Source organism: Mytilus galloprovincialis, chromosome 8 (assembly GCF_965363235.1).
Source record: "Mytilus galloprovincialis chromosome 8, xbMytGall1.hap1.1, whole genome shotgun sequence".
NCBI classification, from domain to species: domain Eukaryota; kingdom Metazoa; phylum Mollusca; class Bivalvia; order Mytilida; family Mytilidae; genus Mytilus; species Mytilus galloprovincialis.
The window spans coordinates 626,244-641,282 of record NC_134845.1 but is presented as its reverse complement, the minus strand read 5'-3'; the positions used below and the strand labels follow the sequence as shown (position 1 = coordinate 641,282).

At 33.4% G+C, this 15,039-nt stretch overlaps 1 protein-coding gene across 1 annotated transcript; it reads right to left on the bottom strand.

Moving 5' to 3' along the window:
- Positions 1–6,053: 6,053 nt before the first annotated feature.
- Positions 6,054–10,020, bottom strand: LOC143084813 (thioredoxin domain-containing protein 9-like). The gene is made up of 2 exons (XM_076260868.1): positions 9,890–10,020; positions 6,054–6,871 (listed from the first exon to the last, which is right to left on the bottom strand). Exon 2 carries the CDS (start codon positions 6,869–6,871, stop codon positions 6,197–6,199), a length of 675 nt encoding a protein of 224 aa, XP_076116983.1. The 5' UTR covers positions 9,890–10,020; the 3' UTR covers positions 6,054–6,196.
- Positions 10,021–15,039: the final 5,019 nt, after the last annotated feature.

Below are 15,039 nucleotides of genomic sequence, written 5' to 3'. Positions count from 1 at the left end.
GGATCAGTGGATATTTACTGATAACATCAACAGAATATACTGGATCAGTGGTTATTAACTGATGTCATCAACAGAATGTATTGAATCAGTGCTTATTAACTGATGTCAATAACAGAATATAATGGATCAGTGGTTATCAACTGGATGTGATCAACATAATATATTGGATCAGTCGCTGTTAACTGATGTCATCAACAGAATATATTGGATCAGTGGTTATTAACTGATGTCACCAACATAATATATTTGATCAGTGGTTACTAACTGATATCACCAACATAATATATTGGTTCAGTGGTTATTAAATAATGTCAGTAACAGAATATATTGGTAATGGATCGGTGGTTATTAACTGAATGTCATTAACATAATATATTGGATCAGTGGTTATAAACTAATGTCAATAACAGAATATATTGGATCAGTGGTTATAAACTAATGTCAATAACAGAATATAGTGGATCAGTGGCTATTAAATGATGTCATTAACATAACATATTCAATTTGGTTGAATCAGTGGTTATTAACTGGATGTCAATAACAGAATGTAATGGAATATTGGTTATAAACTAATGTCAATAACATAATATATTGGATCAGTGGTTATAAACTAATGTCAATAACATAATATATTGGATCAGTGGTTATAAACTAATGTCAATAACAGAATATATTGGATCAGTGGTAATTAACTAGTAACATCAACATGATATAATGGATCAGTGGTTATTAACTAATATCAATAACATAATATAATGGATTAGTGGTTATTAACTAATGTCAATAACAATATATTGGATCAGTGGTTATTAACTGATGTCATCAACAGAATATATTGGGTCAGTGGTTATTAACTAGTAACATCAACATGATATAATGGATCAGTGGTTATTAACTAAGTCAAATAATATAATGGATCATTCGTTATTAACTGATAATATCAACAGAATATATTGGATCAATGGTTACTAACTGAGTCAACATAATATAATGGATCATTGGTTATTAACTAAGTCAACATAATATAATGGATCAGTGGTTATTAACTGATAACATCAACAGAATATATTGAATCAATGGTTATTAACTGAGTCAACATAATATAATGGATCAGTGGTTATTAACTGATAACATCAACAGAATATATTGGATCAAAGGTTATTAACTGAGTCAACATAATATAATGGATCAGTGGTTATTTACTGAGTTTGTGAGGTTGTTGGTATGGATCAGTGGTTATTTACTGAGTTTGTGAGGTTGTTGGTATGGATCATTGGTTATTTATTGAGTTTGTGAGGTTGTTGGTATGGATCAGTGGTTATTTACTGAGTTTGTGAGGTTGTTGGTATGGATCATTGGTTATTTATTGAGTTTGTGAGGTTGTTGGTATGGATCAGTGGTTATTTACTGAGTTTGTGAGGTTGTTGGTATGGATCAGTGGTTATTTATTGAGTTTGTGAGGTTGTTGGTATGGATCAGTGGTTATTTATTGAGTTTGTGAGTTTGTTGGTATATACCACAGTTTGTGAGGTTGTTGGTATATACCACAGTTTGTGAGGTTGTTGGTATATACCACAGCTTGTGAGGTTGTTGGTATATACCACAGTTTGTGAGGTTGTTGGTATATACCACAGCTTGTGAGGTTGTTGGTATATACCACAGCTTGTGAGGTTGTTGGTATGGACCACAGTTTGTGAGGTTGTTGGTATATACCACAGTTTGTGAGGTTGTTGGTATATACCACAGTTTGTGAGGTTGTTGGTATGGACCACAGCTTGTGAGGTTGTTGGTATATACCACAGCTTGTGAGGTTGTTGGTATATACCACAGCTTGTGAGGTTGTTGGTATATACCGTTTGTGAGGTTGTTGGTATATACCACAGTTTGATTAAACAGACCTTAACATTTGTATTTGCTGCTTCTTTACTAAGTGAACACCATACATGAGTTAAGAAGATAATGTGTCTCGGTAGGAATACTTTTCTCCTTGCATGAGAACTTAGTGGGTCAGTATAGTACAAAGCAGGGTTAATATTTATATTGCATTAACATACTTTTTAGGCCATACGGTGATCTATAGTGGATAATTTCTGTGTCATTTAATCTCTTGTGGAGAGTCGTCTCAATGGCAATCATACCACATCTTCTTTTTATATATAATCCTGGATATATATTTAATGCCACCAAATATAAGTAATCACACAACCACCCAATGAATACAAGACTGAAACAACTCTCTGCAGGTATATCTTGATACAGGCCACCAAATATCAGTATTCACACAACCACCCAATGAATACCAGACTGAAACAACTCTCCTAAGGTAGATCATAATACAGGCCACCAAATATCAGTGTTCACACAACAACCCAATGAATACCAGACTGAAACAACTCTCCTCTGGTAGATCATGATACAGGCCACCAAATATCAGTATTCACACAACCACCCAATGAACATTAGACTGAAACATCTCTTCTCGGGTAAATCATGATACAGGCCACCAAATATCAGTGTTCACAATACCACCCAATGATTACCAGACTAAAACAATTCTCTTCGTGTAGATCATGATACACACACTAAATATCAGTGTTCACAAGACCACCCAATGAATACAAGACTGAAACAACTCTCATAAGGTAGATCATGATACAGGCTTCCAAATATCAGTGATCACACAACCACCCAATGAACACCAGAGTGAAACAACTGTTCTCGGGTAAATCATGATACAGGCCACCAAATACCAGTGATCACACAACCACCCGATGAACACCAGATTGAAACAACTGTTCTCGAGTAAATCATGATACAGGTCACCAAATATCAGTGATCACACAACCACCCAATGAACACCAGACTGAAACAACTCTTCTCGGATAAATCATGATACAGGCCACCCAATATCAGTGTTCACAATACCACCCAATGATTACCAGACTAAAACAATTCTCTTCGTGTAGATCATGATACACACACTAAATATCAGTGTTCACAAGACCACCCAATGAATACAAGACTGAAACAACTCTCATAAGGTAGATCATGATACAGGCTTCCAAATATCAGTGATCACACAACCACCCAATGAACACCAGAGTGAAACAACTGTTCTCGGGTAAATCATGATACAGGCCACCAAATACCAGTGATCACACAACCACCCGATGAACACCAGATTGAAACAACTGTTCTCGAGTAAATCATGATACAGGCCACCAAATATCAGTGATCACACAACCACCCAATGTACACCAGAGTGAAACAACTGTTCTCGGGTAAATCATGATACAGGCCACCAAATATTAGTGTTCACAAGACCACTCAATGAATACAAGACTGAAACAACTCTTGTATGGTAAACTATGATATAGGCCTCCAAATATCAGTCATCACACAACCACCTAATGAACACTAGACTGAAACAATTCTCCTCCCAATGAACGCCAAAAAGAAACAACTCTTCTCGGGTAAATCATGATACAGGCCACCAAATATCAGTGTTCACAAGACCATCCAATGAATATCAGACTCAAACAATCCTCCTCCCAATGAACACCAAAAAGAAACAACTCTTCTCGTGTAGATCATGATACAGGCCATCAAATATCAGTATTCACACAACCACCCAATGAATACCAGACAGAAACAACTACCCTCTGGTAGATCATGATACAGGCCACCAAATATCAGTGATCACACAACCACCCAATGAACACCAGACTGAAACAATTACCCTCGTGTAGATCATGATACAGGCCACCAAATATCAGTGTTTACAAGATCACCCAATGAATACCAGACTGAAACAACTCTTTTCAGGTAAATCATGATACAGGCCACCAAATACCAGTGTTCACAAGACCACCCAATGAATACCAGACTGAAACAACTCTCTACAGGTAGATCATGATATAGGCCACCAAATATCAGTGTTCCCAAGACCACCCAATGAATACCAGACTGAAACAACTCTCTTCAGGTAAATCATGATACAGGCCACCAAATACCAGTGTTCCCAAGACCACCCAATGAATACCAGACTGAAACAACTCTCTACAGGTAGATCATGATATAGGCCACCAAATATCAGTTATCACACAACCACCTAATGAATACCAGACTGAAACAACTCTCTTTGGGTAGATCATGATACAGGCCACCAAATATCAGTGATCACACAACCACCCAATGAATACAAGACTGAAACAACTTTCCTCGTGCAGACTCAAAAGATACAGCTTTACATTAGAGACAAAAGCCTTACAAAGAAAACATCAGGAAGTTCTACCAAAATATGTCAAACCCAATGAATAACATCATGTGTGAAGATCAATTTGGAAATGTAATCATTTAGATATCAGTTCAACTCATTACTATCCAAGATGAACTGATTAGAACTGTTAAGATAACACTGACAATGAGTATGCTTAAAGTCAAGTACCTTTCAGACTCCTGGGCAAGAGTATTTAGAGATGGGTCAGCCACAAATGCCACAACAAAAGGAGGGGCTGGTACATATATTTGGTACCCCCAACAGAGATCAACAAACAGGCAATACCAACAATGTTCAAACTACAAAACTGAAAAAGATGTCCTTATTCATGCTGTACACTCCTTCAAAAATAAAATCAATAACACATCCTGACTGATGCCTTCTCTGTGCTTTGACGAACTACAATAATAGATCCTGTGTTCCTGCTTTCTTTTGTTACTAGGATGAATCAACATTAGGTTTTACGGTCTACTTTCAAGACCTTTCAGGATCCTCTGTTTTTGTCATTATGATACTACACACCTTCAATAACTTGTAAGCAGATATTTCATTGGTTGATAATAATGACCAGAAAAGTGGAATTTTGTAAGATCCTTGTTTGCTAAAAAAAGTGTGGACACAGAATATGTATTTTAACCAGATTGTTTTGTAATTGTGATTTTTTAAAACACTGGGGAGAACGCATTATGAGAAATAGGGCAAATGTATACAAACTCTTCTTAATTTTAAAACAAATATTTATTCAGAAACCTACATGGTATTTTTCACTCTGTAACAATAATTGCATCATAACATACAACCACATAAAATTAACATGTAAAGCTCCATAAAGATACATATAATATGGCAAATTGTGTGGTTATTACAGCAATTCACATTCTTATATAATATTAATCATATATGCCTAAAGTGACTTATTGAATGATGACTGATTAATGTCCCGTAGCAAATATTACATTCATAATGAGATTAATACTATTATGAGATATTTATACACCAAGCTTTGTAATGAGTTGATAAAGTAAGTCAATTTACAGGAAAACACATCACTCTTGTCAGAGATCTTATTCCAACTGTTGGCCATCTGTCTTTTCTCTTGTAATAGAAACATTAAATATGGTAATGAGTGATACATGTATGTGAGTTACATGCGAGGGATAATAGCTTGCTAACATAATAATGAATGTTCTGCAAGGCTGTGTAACACAATGGATTCAAAATTGGAAGGATAAATATTGGCAATCATATATGTTATAAGGTTAACATTTCTGTTAGAACCCTAAAAATTATCAAACTTAAAAATTCTAAAAACTCAAAACACATTCAATGATTTCAACTTTTACTAAATGAGTGCTAGTCTAACAATCATGCAGTCTAAGCTTACACAGGGAAAAATTGGATACAATTTCATTATTCCAGGTTTAAGACTTATTAGTTTATTTTGCAGGTATTATTTTTCTCCTTTCCATGAACTTTAAATTTCTGTTCATTTTAATGATCTGTGTCAAACTAGGTTAATTTCAAACTTTCCAAATGTTATTGCTTAAATATTCTAACCAAAAACAGCTTAAAGTGCTGTTTTCAAGATATTTTTTGAATGTCTCAAAATCACCAAAATTAAGAAGAGAAACTAGACCAAAATACTCAAAATAAAAAAATCCAGCAAACTCAATTATATATATGTATGTACACAAAGGGCATCATAACATTTGCATTGTTTAAAACTGTTTTCTAAAGACTTCAAATTTAAATTTACCCCAAAACAAAATCAAGATTGAATCAAATATTTATATAAATACATGTATATCAATAAATAAAAATAATTTGTACACTGTACATATAATATATGTTTTCATTAAGTTTTCAATTGTCACTGATAGTGAAGCCTTGTTGGATCATCAAAATTGTCTAAAACCTCTACCAATCGTCTTCATCGCTGGAATCATCATTCCTTCCACGAATTGTTTTATTTGTCTTGGCATGTCCTAAAATTCCCGTCTTTTTCTCGCTTGCAACACTTGGTGGTTCCAATAAATCACCACTATAATTGATAACATCAGCACGTCCTAAACGCCATTCTAACATTTCTGTTGGAAAGTCATCTTTACCTCCCATTTCATCAAAACCAACAATATAGTCTGTTGTTTTTCCATCTTTAGCCACACACATTGTAGGAAGGACAACAATCCTCAATCTCTCTATCAGAAACGGGCATTTCTCTGCATTGATCTTTGCGAATTTTGTTTCCATATGTTTATGAGCTAAGATTTCTAAATGTTTGTCAACAATTTTACATCTAAATGTACTGTCCCGGTAAAAATGACAAACTACACGCTTACTCTTTTTACACATTTCAAAGAATTCTTTTTCATCTAGAATTTCAGTGTATTTGCCATGACCTTGTGACATCCAATCCTGTTTTTGCTTCTGTGCCTTTTTCATCCCTTCCATTCGTTTTCTACGCAGACTTTCGAAATCATCTTCATCCATGTTGTCAAGACGATGTAATTCAGCATCCACCTGCTGTTCCATCATCTGAGCTGCCTGAGTAAGCTGATTCTGTAAAGCATCTTGAATCATTGCGTTCGCCATCTAGAAAAAAAATAATGGTAAGGTAGAGATATGTTACAAATGCTTTAAAAACTATTTTCAAAACTACAGAGTGTGAATTATTTTATGTATAATTAATATAATATTAATTAGTTTAAACAATATTTATTCAGATAAATCAAAATTAAACGATAATATACATTGAAATAATATTAAGGATTCAGAAACAAGCAATTTGCTTTTACAAATCTGTCTCCTTTACAATACACTTATTGAACTGGCATGCTCTGTAATAAATTAATTATAAATTAATTATTTATTAATTATTGACTTTTATTGAGGTTGATACAATAACTTATCAACCAACATATACATGTATGATACTTGAGCAACCAACATATACATGTACAGTATTATACTTGAGAGACCAACAGCCAAGGGTCAGTCATATATTCTGATCTAGAGTATTTTCTCACAATTTGATAATAGCTGATATATATTGTCCTAATAAATTTCAGTGTAATTTTTTTATTGTGTCAACTTGAATTATCTCCCTTAAACCATTTTTAAATAAAATTTCCTTATCGACTGTCCCTTTGGTATCTTTCGTCCCTCTTTTAACAAATATACAGATAATCTTTGGCTAACCAATTGAAAAATCTTAATAGAAATCAGGATAAACTTGTTAAGCAGTGTGCAGTTGTCTTAATATGGAATAATCATAAAAAGCAATAAATAAGTGGTGTTTGATAAATAAATTAACACAAAAAAGAGAAAAACAAGAATTTACCAGATGTCATAAACCTGTGTCATTCACATTGCCCAGGATAAAAAATTATTAGGTTACACTTTAGCTGTTCAAAGTCATATATTAAACAGTGGCAGATCCAGCAAAGCTTTTTGCCTCTGACTGACCTAAGGGGGGGGCTGCTCCAGTTTTGCTGGATCCGCCTGCGTTAACTGCCTGATTTTTTTTCTCAGGTATATAGACATAGAAAATTGCAAAAAAATCATGGATTGTATTTTGTTTCTCAAGGTTCATCCAGAAAAATGTAAACATATAAATATTAGCAAAAAATCAAAACAAGATATTGAAAAATATAATCTACTAGGAAAAGAAATAAGCAGATGCAAAGAAGAGAAGGATATAGGGGTAGTCATTGATGAAGAATTATCCTTTGAAAAGCATATATGTGAGAAAGTAAATAAAGCAAATTCAATCTTTGCGGCATTAAGAAGATCATTCAAAAATCTAAATGCAGAAATCTTTATTCCATTATATAAAACACTTGTAAGAACACATCTAGATTATGCTAGTTCAGTATGGGCACCTTTTAAGAAAAAATATATCGATAAAATTGAAAGTGTACAAAAGAGAGCTACGAAACAAATACCTGGACTTAAAAACCTAAGCAACGAAGAAAGGCTAAAGAAATTAAAATTACCAACACTAGCGTACAGAAGAATAAGAGGGGACATGATTGAAACTTATAAGATCATACACAATAAATATGACCCGGAAACAACTACTTTTCTAAAACTAATGTCGAGCACAGAGAATAGGCACAGTACAAGAACAAATAGTAGTAAAATCATACATCAAAGGTTTAATACTAATCTTAGGAAAAATAGCTTTACAGTGAGAATAGCAAAAACCTGGAACAAACTACCAGAAAAAGTGGTTAAGGCACCCTCTGTTAATGCCTTTAAAAACAGACTTGACAATCATTGGAAAAACGAGGAACTATAATATTATTCTGATTACCGCGCAGTTATAACCGGAAGCGGCAGTAACAGCAATAATTATGACCTAATCTATTAGTCTGGTGAAGAGGAGCTGTGAGGATCCTGTACTGGAAAACATCTTTAAGTATCTTTAAGTAAGTAAAGAACTATTTTCCCTTTTCAATGAAACAATGCCAACCTTCTACATCATTTGGCTTCAGTTGCCACGTTGGAGAATAGTCTTATTGGCAATCATACCGCATCTTGTAACAATATTGTATTATTGGATTTATTTGGAATTTAGGGTTCAATGTTGAATTCTAATATGATGTAAGATTTGAATATTCAAATCTTAAATATAAGTTTATTATTTATTAAATGTTTAACTAACATATTCATTTATTCTTGCAAGAATACGAAACACAGTTTTTACTATTTATTTATGAAAGCGCTAATGTAACGTTGCGCTCATTTGAACAACACATTTTCCCGTTTCTGTTTTATGACGTTACGCCTTTGACGTGCGCTTCGTCGTCTAGACTTTATTTGATTACATACGGATGCACATTGTTTTTTACTAGACAGATTATAGTTGGTAAGAAACTTTTTATGTATACTATCTTTTTATTACATCAAAACTTATTTAAAGAGAGAAAACATTATATACTATTTATTAGAAATATGCGTAGCTTTTAATTATTATTTTAAACGTGATTTTGACTTATGAGAGAACTTATGATACATGAATGAAATGGTTTTTATTGTTTGTTTAGTTAATGTGAACACTTAAACATGTATCTGATTATAATTTATGTATTTTTACTTATGTGAAATTATTCTTTATTTGTAGAGAATCGATTGTTAGCGACCATATATGATATAATATATGAATAAAAGATAGATACATGGTGCAAACTCGCATACTCATCTTTTCCCCCTTAAGTTAACCGATGTGATTCGTACAATGACATACATCAAAATGCATTGACAGAACAATAATGCAATGAGATTTTAGTTTTTTTGTGAATTGTCTGGAAAGCGTTGTACCGGTTGTCATGGATTTTTTGTTTCAACATCTCAATCCCATCTCTGTCCACCCTTAATTTTGATGACTCAACTATTAAATGTTACAATACACATATTAAAAAACAATACAGGAAAACTCTTTCAAAGAAAGTTTCGGTAGATATAGTCCAAACCCAAGTGCACAAAATAATACGAGTATAAAGTTTTGCACCAAGCAATTTTTCAATCCCCCTTTTTCCTTTGTATTGTTTTTTCTTGTATTACACTTGTATTTTTTCTGTGTTATTAGTTTTTACGGGGAAAACATACCTTGAGCTGTAAAACTGTTTTATGTGAAATGAATTATTTTGTTGGTAAACGTTGTTTTATTTGATACAGTTTCTATCTGCTAGCTGATTCACGTTACCAGTCCCAACGTGAATTGCGATAACTTATCTTTTGTAACATGAATTTTGATTGGACGAAGAAAAATTTGGTACCAATCGAATTTGGGTTTGCAAAGTTGACTTGGTGATCACATAAATATTTGTTTGGGGATCACAAGGGGTTGCACGACAACGTGATTAGCGGTATAAGTCAAATCAGCACCCAGTGGCGTAGCTAGGCTATATTCAAGTGTACGCCCAAACCTTAGCGAGTGTTTTTAGGGTCCCAATCGAATCCAGACTAAAGCATCCACTTTGGTTCTGGGTACGAGGGGGCTTCGCCTCCTCAAGAAAACGAGTTATGGAGAAAGAGATACCATTTATGTCACTAAAACTCACCAATAGCAGAGACATATAATACATTGTATTATATGTCTCTGCCAATAGCAACATACTTTAGAGTCTAATTTGTTTATCTCTTATGTTTGATTTACTAGTATTTATATTGTGTTGATTTGGAATCTAATGGTCATTGGTTTAAGAGAAAATGTTCAAACCAGTGACTTTAATATGTGTATAAAAGGAGCCGCACTCGATAAAAACCTCAGACTGCTAACACAAAGGTTCCTGGTTCGATTCCCGTTCAAGGATGAAAATTTCAGGGACTGAATTTTCGGCACTCCCTTGACACCATTTGCGAGTATGGTCTCAAGGAAAGTTTTTTACGATGATAGTCGGTCGGAAGGGGGCGATAAATGGCTGACCCGTGTTAAGAGAGAGTCATATCTCTTGCACGTAAAAGACACCCTTGTAGATTTCGAAAAAGAGCAGGCTAATGCCGCTACAAGCCAGCATTCGCACCTGCAAAGTGCAAAGGGATTTATATAAGTTACAATAACTTGTTTCCCAATCCACTATAACAAAATATGTTTAAACTAAAACCCCTTGTTTGTGTAAATTTCTTTAATTACATGAAGTAAATAATCTTCATAGATGTTCAGGTTTATTATGAAAATTCGTCAAGGGTTCCGTTAAAAACCTTGATTTTGCCTGGGATTACTTCCCGCGAAACTCGGAGAATTTATTTTTCGGTTCATTACAGGTTTTAGAAAAATCAAACATTTTCTTAGAAACTAAATCTTGATCTGGAATATTAACTTCTACTCAAGTTTTATGAAAATCTCTGAAGGTTTTCAAATTGATCATGTAAAACTAATAATCCCAGAACGAACTTTTACCCAAGACTGTATCTACTTGTTAACTTCAAAAAGAAATTCCTTTTTGTCAGTTAAATACGGGAATATTTGAAATATTATTTCATCATTATGATCTGGTACTCTAAGTCTTTTGATCACAAAAAGCTTCTGTCCAACTTTTTGAAATTTCATGAAGGTTTGACAAAGTCAACGATATTTAAAACATCTTGAACCACATAGTTAATCTATTTGGTGACGACGCAAACGAAACCTATGATCTCTATGTCTCTCTTTCGCGAAATAATGTTGCAGGCTCGATAAAAATGCAAACACATATCGAATATCAGTAAATAATGAAATGTATCAGTTAAACCAAAGGAAGTAAGATGAATTCACAGTAGATTCAGACTTTGACAAAAAAAAATGAACAAAAATATAACACGGTACCATTTGATTGAAAAAATGTTGTCACTTTTATTCGCAATTAAAAGCTATACTGTCCGAAGAAAGATTTAGAAGGCTGGTTTGCTTTGAACCAGTTCTTTTTAATTTATTTAGATAACAATATTTTTTTTTACCAAAATTCTAGTGTACGCCCGGGTGTTTTGACGTAAACGTAGCTACGCGCACCTGGTGAAATCGGCCCCCATAAAAAGTCAAATCGTCCCCTATATAAAAGTTAAAGCGGCAGCTGGTCAAATCGGCACCCAATAAGTGATTTACTTCTTCTTCTATGTGGTTAATCTGCAGTCAGAAATTCCATACTGTGCGCGTGTGTCAACCAGTACACGCCAAGTTAAAAATAACAAAAACTTTTGTGTATTTACATGAACATAATCAAATAAAATTATGTGATGCTTGCAACAACTGTACAGGGTTAAAATCAGGTATCAATAGTCACGCCAGGAACTGCCACATACAGACGCGAAATGCGTCTGTTGTGGGGCTTGGATATGGCATTTTCAGGTAGTTGGTTCCAGTCAACAATTGTTCTTTGGATGAAACTGTATTTATAGGCATCCGTTGAAGTGATGACTCTGGAAAACCTGTCTCTGTGGTATTGTCGGGTTGTTACAGTTGGTCTCCTGATGTAATCTGGAATAATGACTGATGCTTCTCCATGTAGGATCTTATAAAGGAGTATATATGAGCCTAGCTGGCACCTTGTCTGCGTGTTGCTAGTGTTGGCCAGCCAAGTGTCTGTTGGATGTTGGTTACAGTTCCTGATTCCCGAGAATAGGTTGATGTTACAAATCGGGCAGCTCTTCGTTGTACCATCTCGATTTGGTTAATATGGCACTTTTTATATGGGTCCCACAATTAGGGACTTTCTATCACCTGGTGAAGTCGGCACCCATATAAAAAGTAAAAGCGGCAGCTGGTCAAATCGACACCCAATACGTGATCTAATAATATTAAGGACTTTCTATAACCTGTCACTAATAAGTCCCTAATTAGATCACGTATATGGTCATATGGGGGCCGATTTGAACAAGTTATAGAAAGTCCCTAATTAGATCACGTATTGGGTGCCAATTTGACCAGGTGCCAAATTTCCTTTTTATATGGGTGTCGATTTTACTATGGGTGCCGATTTGACTTTTTATATGGGGGCCGATTTCACCAGGTAATCTAATACCCTAATATATATGGCTCATGTGGAGTCTTTTGCTATCTTATTTGATTTAAGTTTTTTCGAATTGGAAGTGATCGACTGATATATTTATGTTGTTTTCCACAATTAAGGGTCTGGATGGGGGTCTTTATTTCTTTATTCTGTACCTATTAGAACCATTTTTTTTTATAACGTTAAAAGTTATATCGGCATCTATAAATCTATAAAAAAAAAAAAAAAAAAAAAGTCATATCGGCATCTGTAAATCTGTAAAAAAAAAAGTCATATCTGCATCTATAAATCTATAAAAAAAAGTCATATCTGCATCTATAAATCTATAAAAAAAAAAAGTCATATCGGCATCTATAAATCTATTAAAAAAAAGTCATATCGATATCTATAAATCTATATAAAAAAAAGTCATATCGGCATCTATAAATCTATAAAAAAAAAATCATATCTGCATCTAGAAATCTATAAAAAAAAAAAGAAAAAAAAGTCATATCTGCATCTATAAATCTATAAAAAAAAAAAGTCATATCGGCATCTATAAATCTATTAAAAAAAAGTCATATCGATATCTATAAATCTATATAAAAAAAAGTCATATCGGCATCTATAAATCTATAAAAAAAAAATCATATCTGCATCTAGAAATCTATAAAAAAAAAAAGAAAAAAAAGTCATATCGGCATCTATAAATCTAAAAAAAAAAAGTCATATCGGCATCTATAAATCTATTAAAAAAAAAGTCAAAGTCGGCACTCGGTCGAATCGACATTTATAGTTAGTTAATAATTCGGCACCAAATAATATTTTGGTGCTGACATGAATTATCATTGATATGGTTATATTTATAAATTAACTGTTTACAAAATTTTGAATTTTTGAAAAACTGAGGCTTTTCTACCTCAGGCATAGATTACCTTAGCTGTATTTGGCATAACGTTTAGGAATTCTGGTCCCCAATGCTCTTCAACTATTTGACCTTTTTAACTTTTTTGGATTCGAGGGTCACTGGTGAGTCTTTTGTAGACGAAAAGGGCGTCTGGCGTATATACAAAATTTAGTTCTGGTATCTATGATGAGTTTATTTTCACCTTTTTCTGCTTAATTATTTATAAATTTTATAAGAAAATTGGAATTGAATTTTATTTTGTTCTGCATGACGCACATGAACACAAGCGGAAGATATTACTCCGAGGATATTAAGACATAGATAATCGTCGAACAAATAAATTAATTTAAGATAATCCTAATGTGTAGTTTTAAGCCCAATGTGTGTTTTTACTAAAATAAAATGAAAATACTGGCTCGATTAAACTTGCCAAAACGTATCTTTATGGTTTTCTAAGTGTAATTGCATCAAGAAAGTAATTACAATTTGTGTTCAAAATGGCTTTGATAAAGTTTTCCTCAACCAAATTGGCTGAAATTACCACAAATCGATAAAAACGTATCGACAATTCAACACAGATTATATTTTATGAGCCTCTTTTGAGTACTATTATATTTAACACTTACATGGACTTTCTATTGTTTTGTTTTTTTCTCTCATTGTTTCAACTTTGTATTGTATTATGAAAATTATTGATGTTGTAATGTTTATGCCCTTTGGGATCCATAATTGAAAATAAAAAATCTTCTTCTATACTAACAGTGCTATAAAACCTGGAAGTGTATTTTTGGACCAGGACCGTTCAAAGCCACGGGTGTATCATGTTTAAATTTCCTCTATTATTTATAGTTTTATTATTCTCTTCTCTTTCTGTTTTGTTCTTTTTCTTCTGAGCATTACTTTTTTTTTATGCCATTTGGTCTCTGGTTGAGAGTTGTCTTAAAGGCAATTTATCTTTTGGTCTTTGGCGGAGGGTCACAAGTTGTCGTTGTCTGCGGAAAGGCAATTATATAACAGCTTCTTCTTATTTCTTCTAGAATAAAAAAATGAAGGAATAAGATGTTATGGACATGACTTACATTCACAAGCGTTCTTTCGTGCATATAATGTCTAATCACTATGATTATTAATCCGATTGACACTTTGGTCACTATGGTCAACAACTATTGTATATACGTTTCAATGTAGTTCGTGATTTACAATAGAGTTCAATATCAACAAAACTATCATGTTAAATCGCATTAAGTTTCATAACTTTACATTTGTCATAGTATTTTACTATTGTTCTCTATTGTCTATAGATATAAGAATAAAGATGGGGTATGAGCTGACAATGCCTAAGTACCATAGATTACTAGAATATTCAATTTCTTCAATGGTCCGGC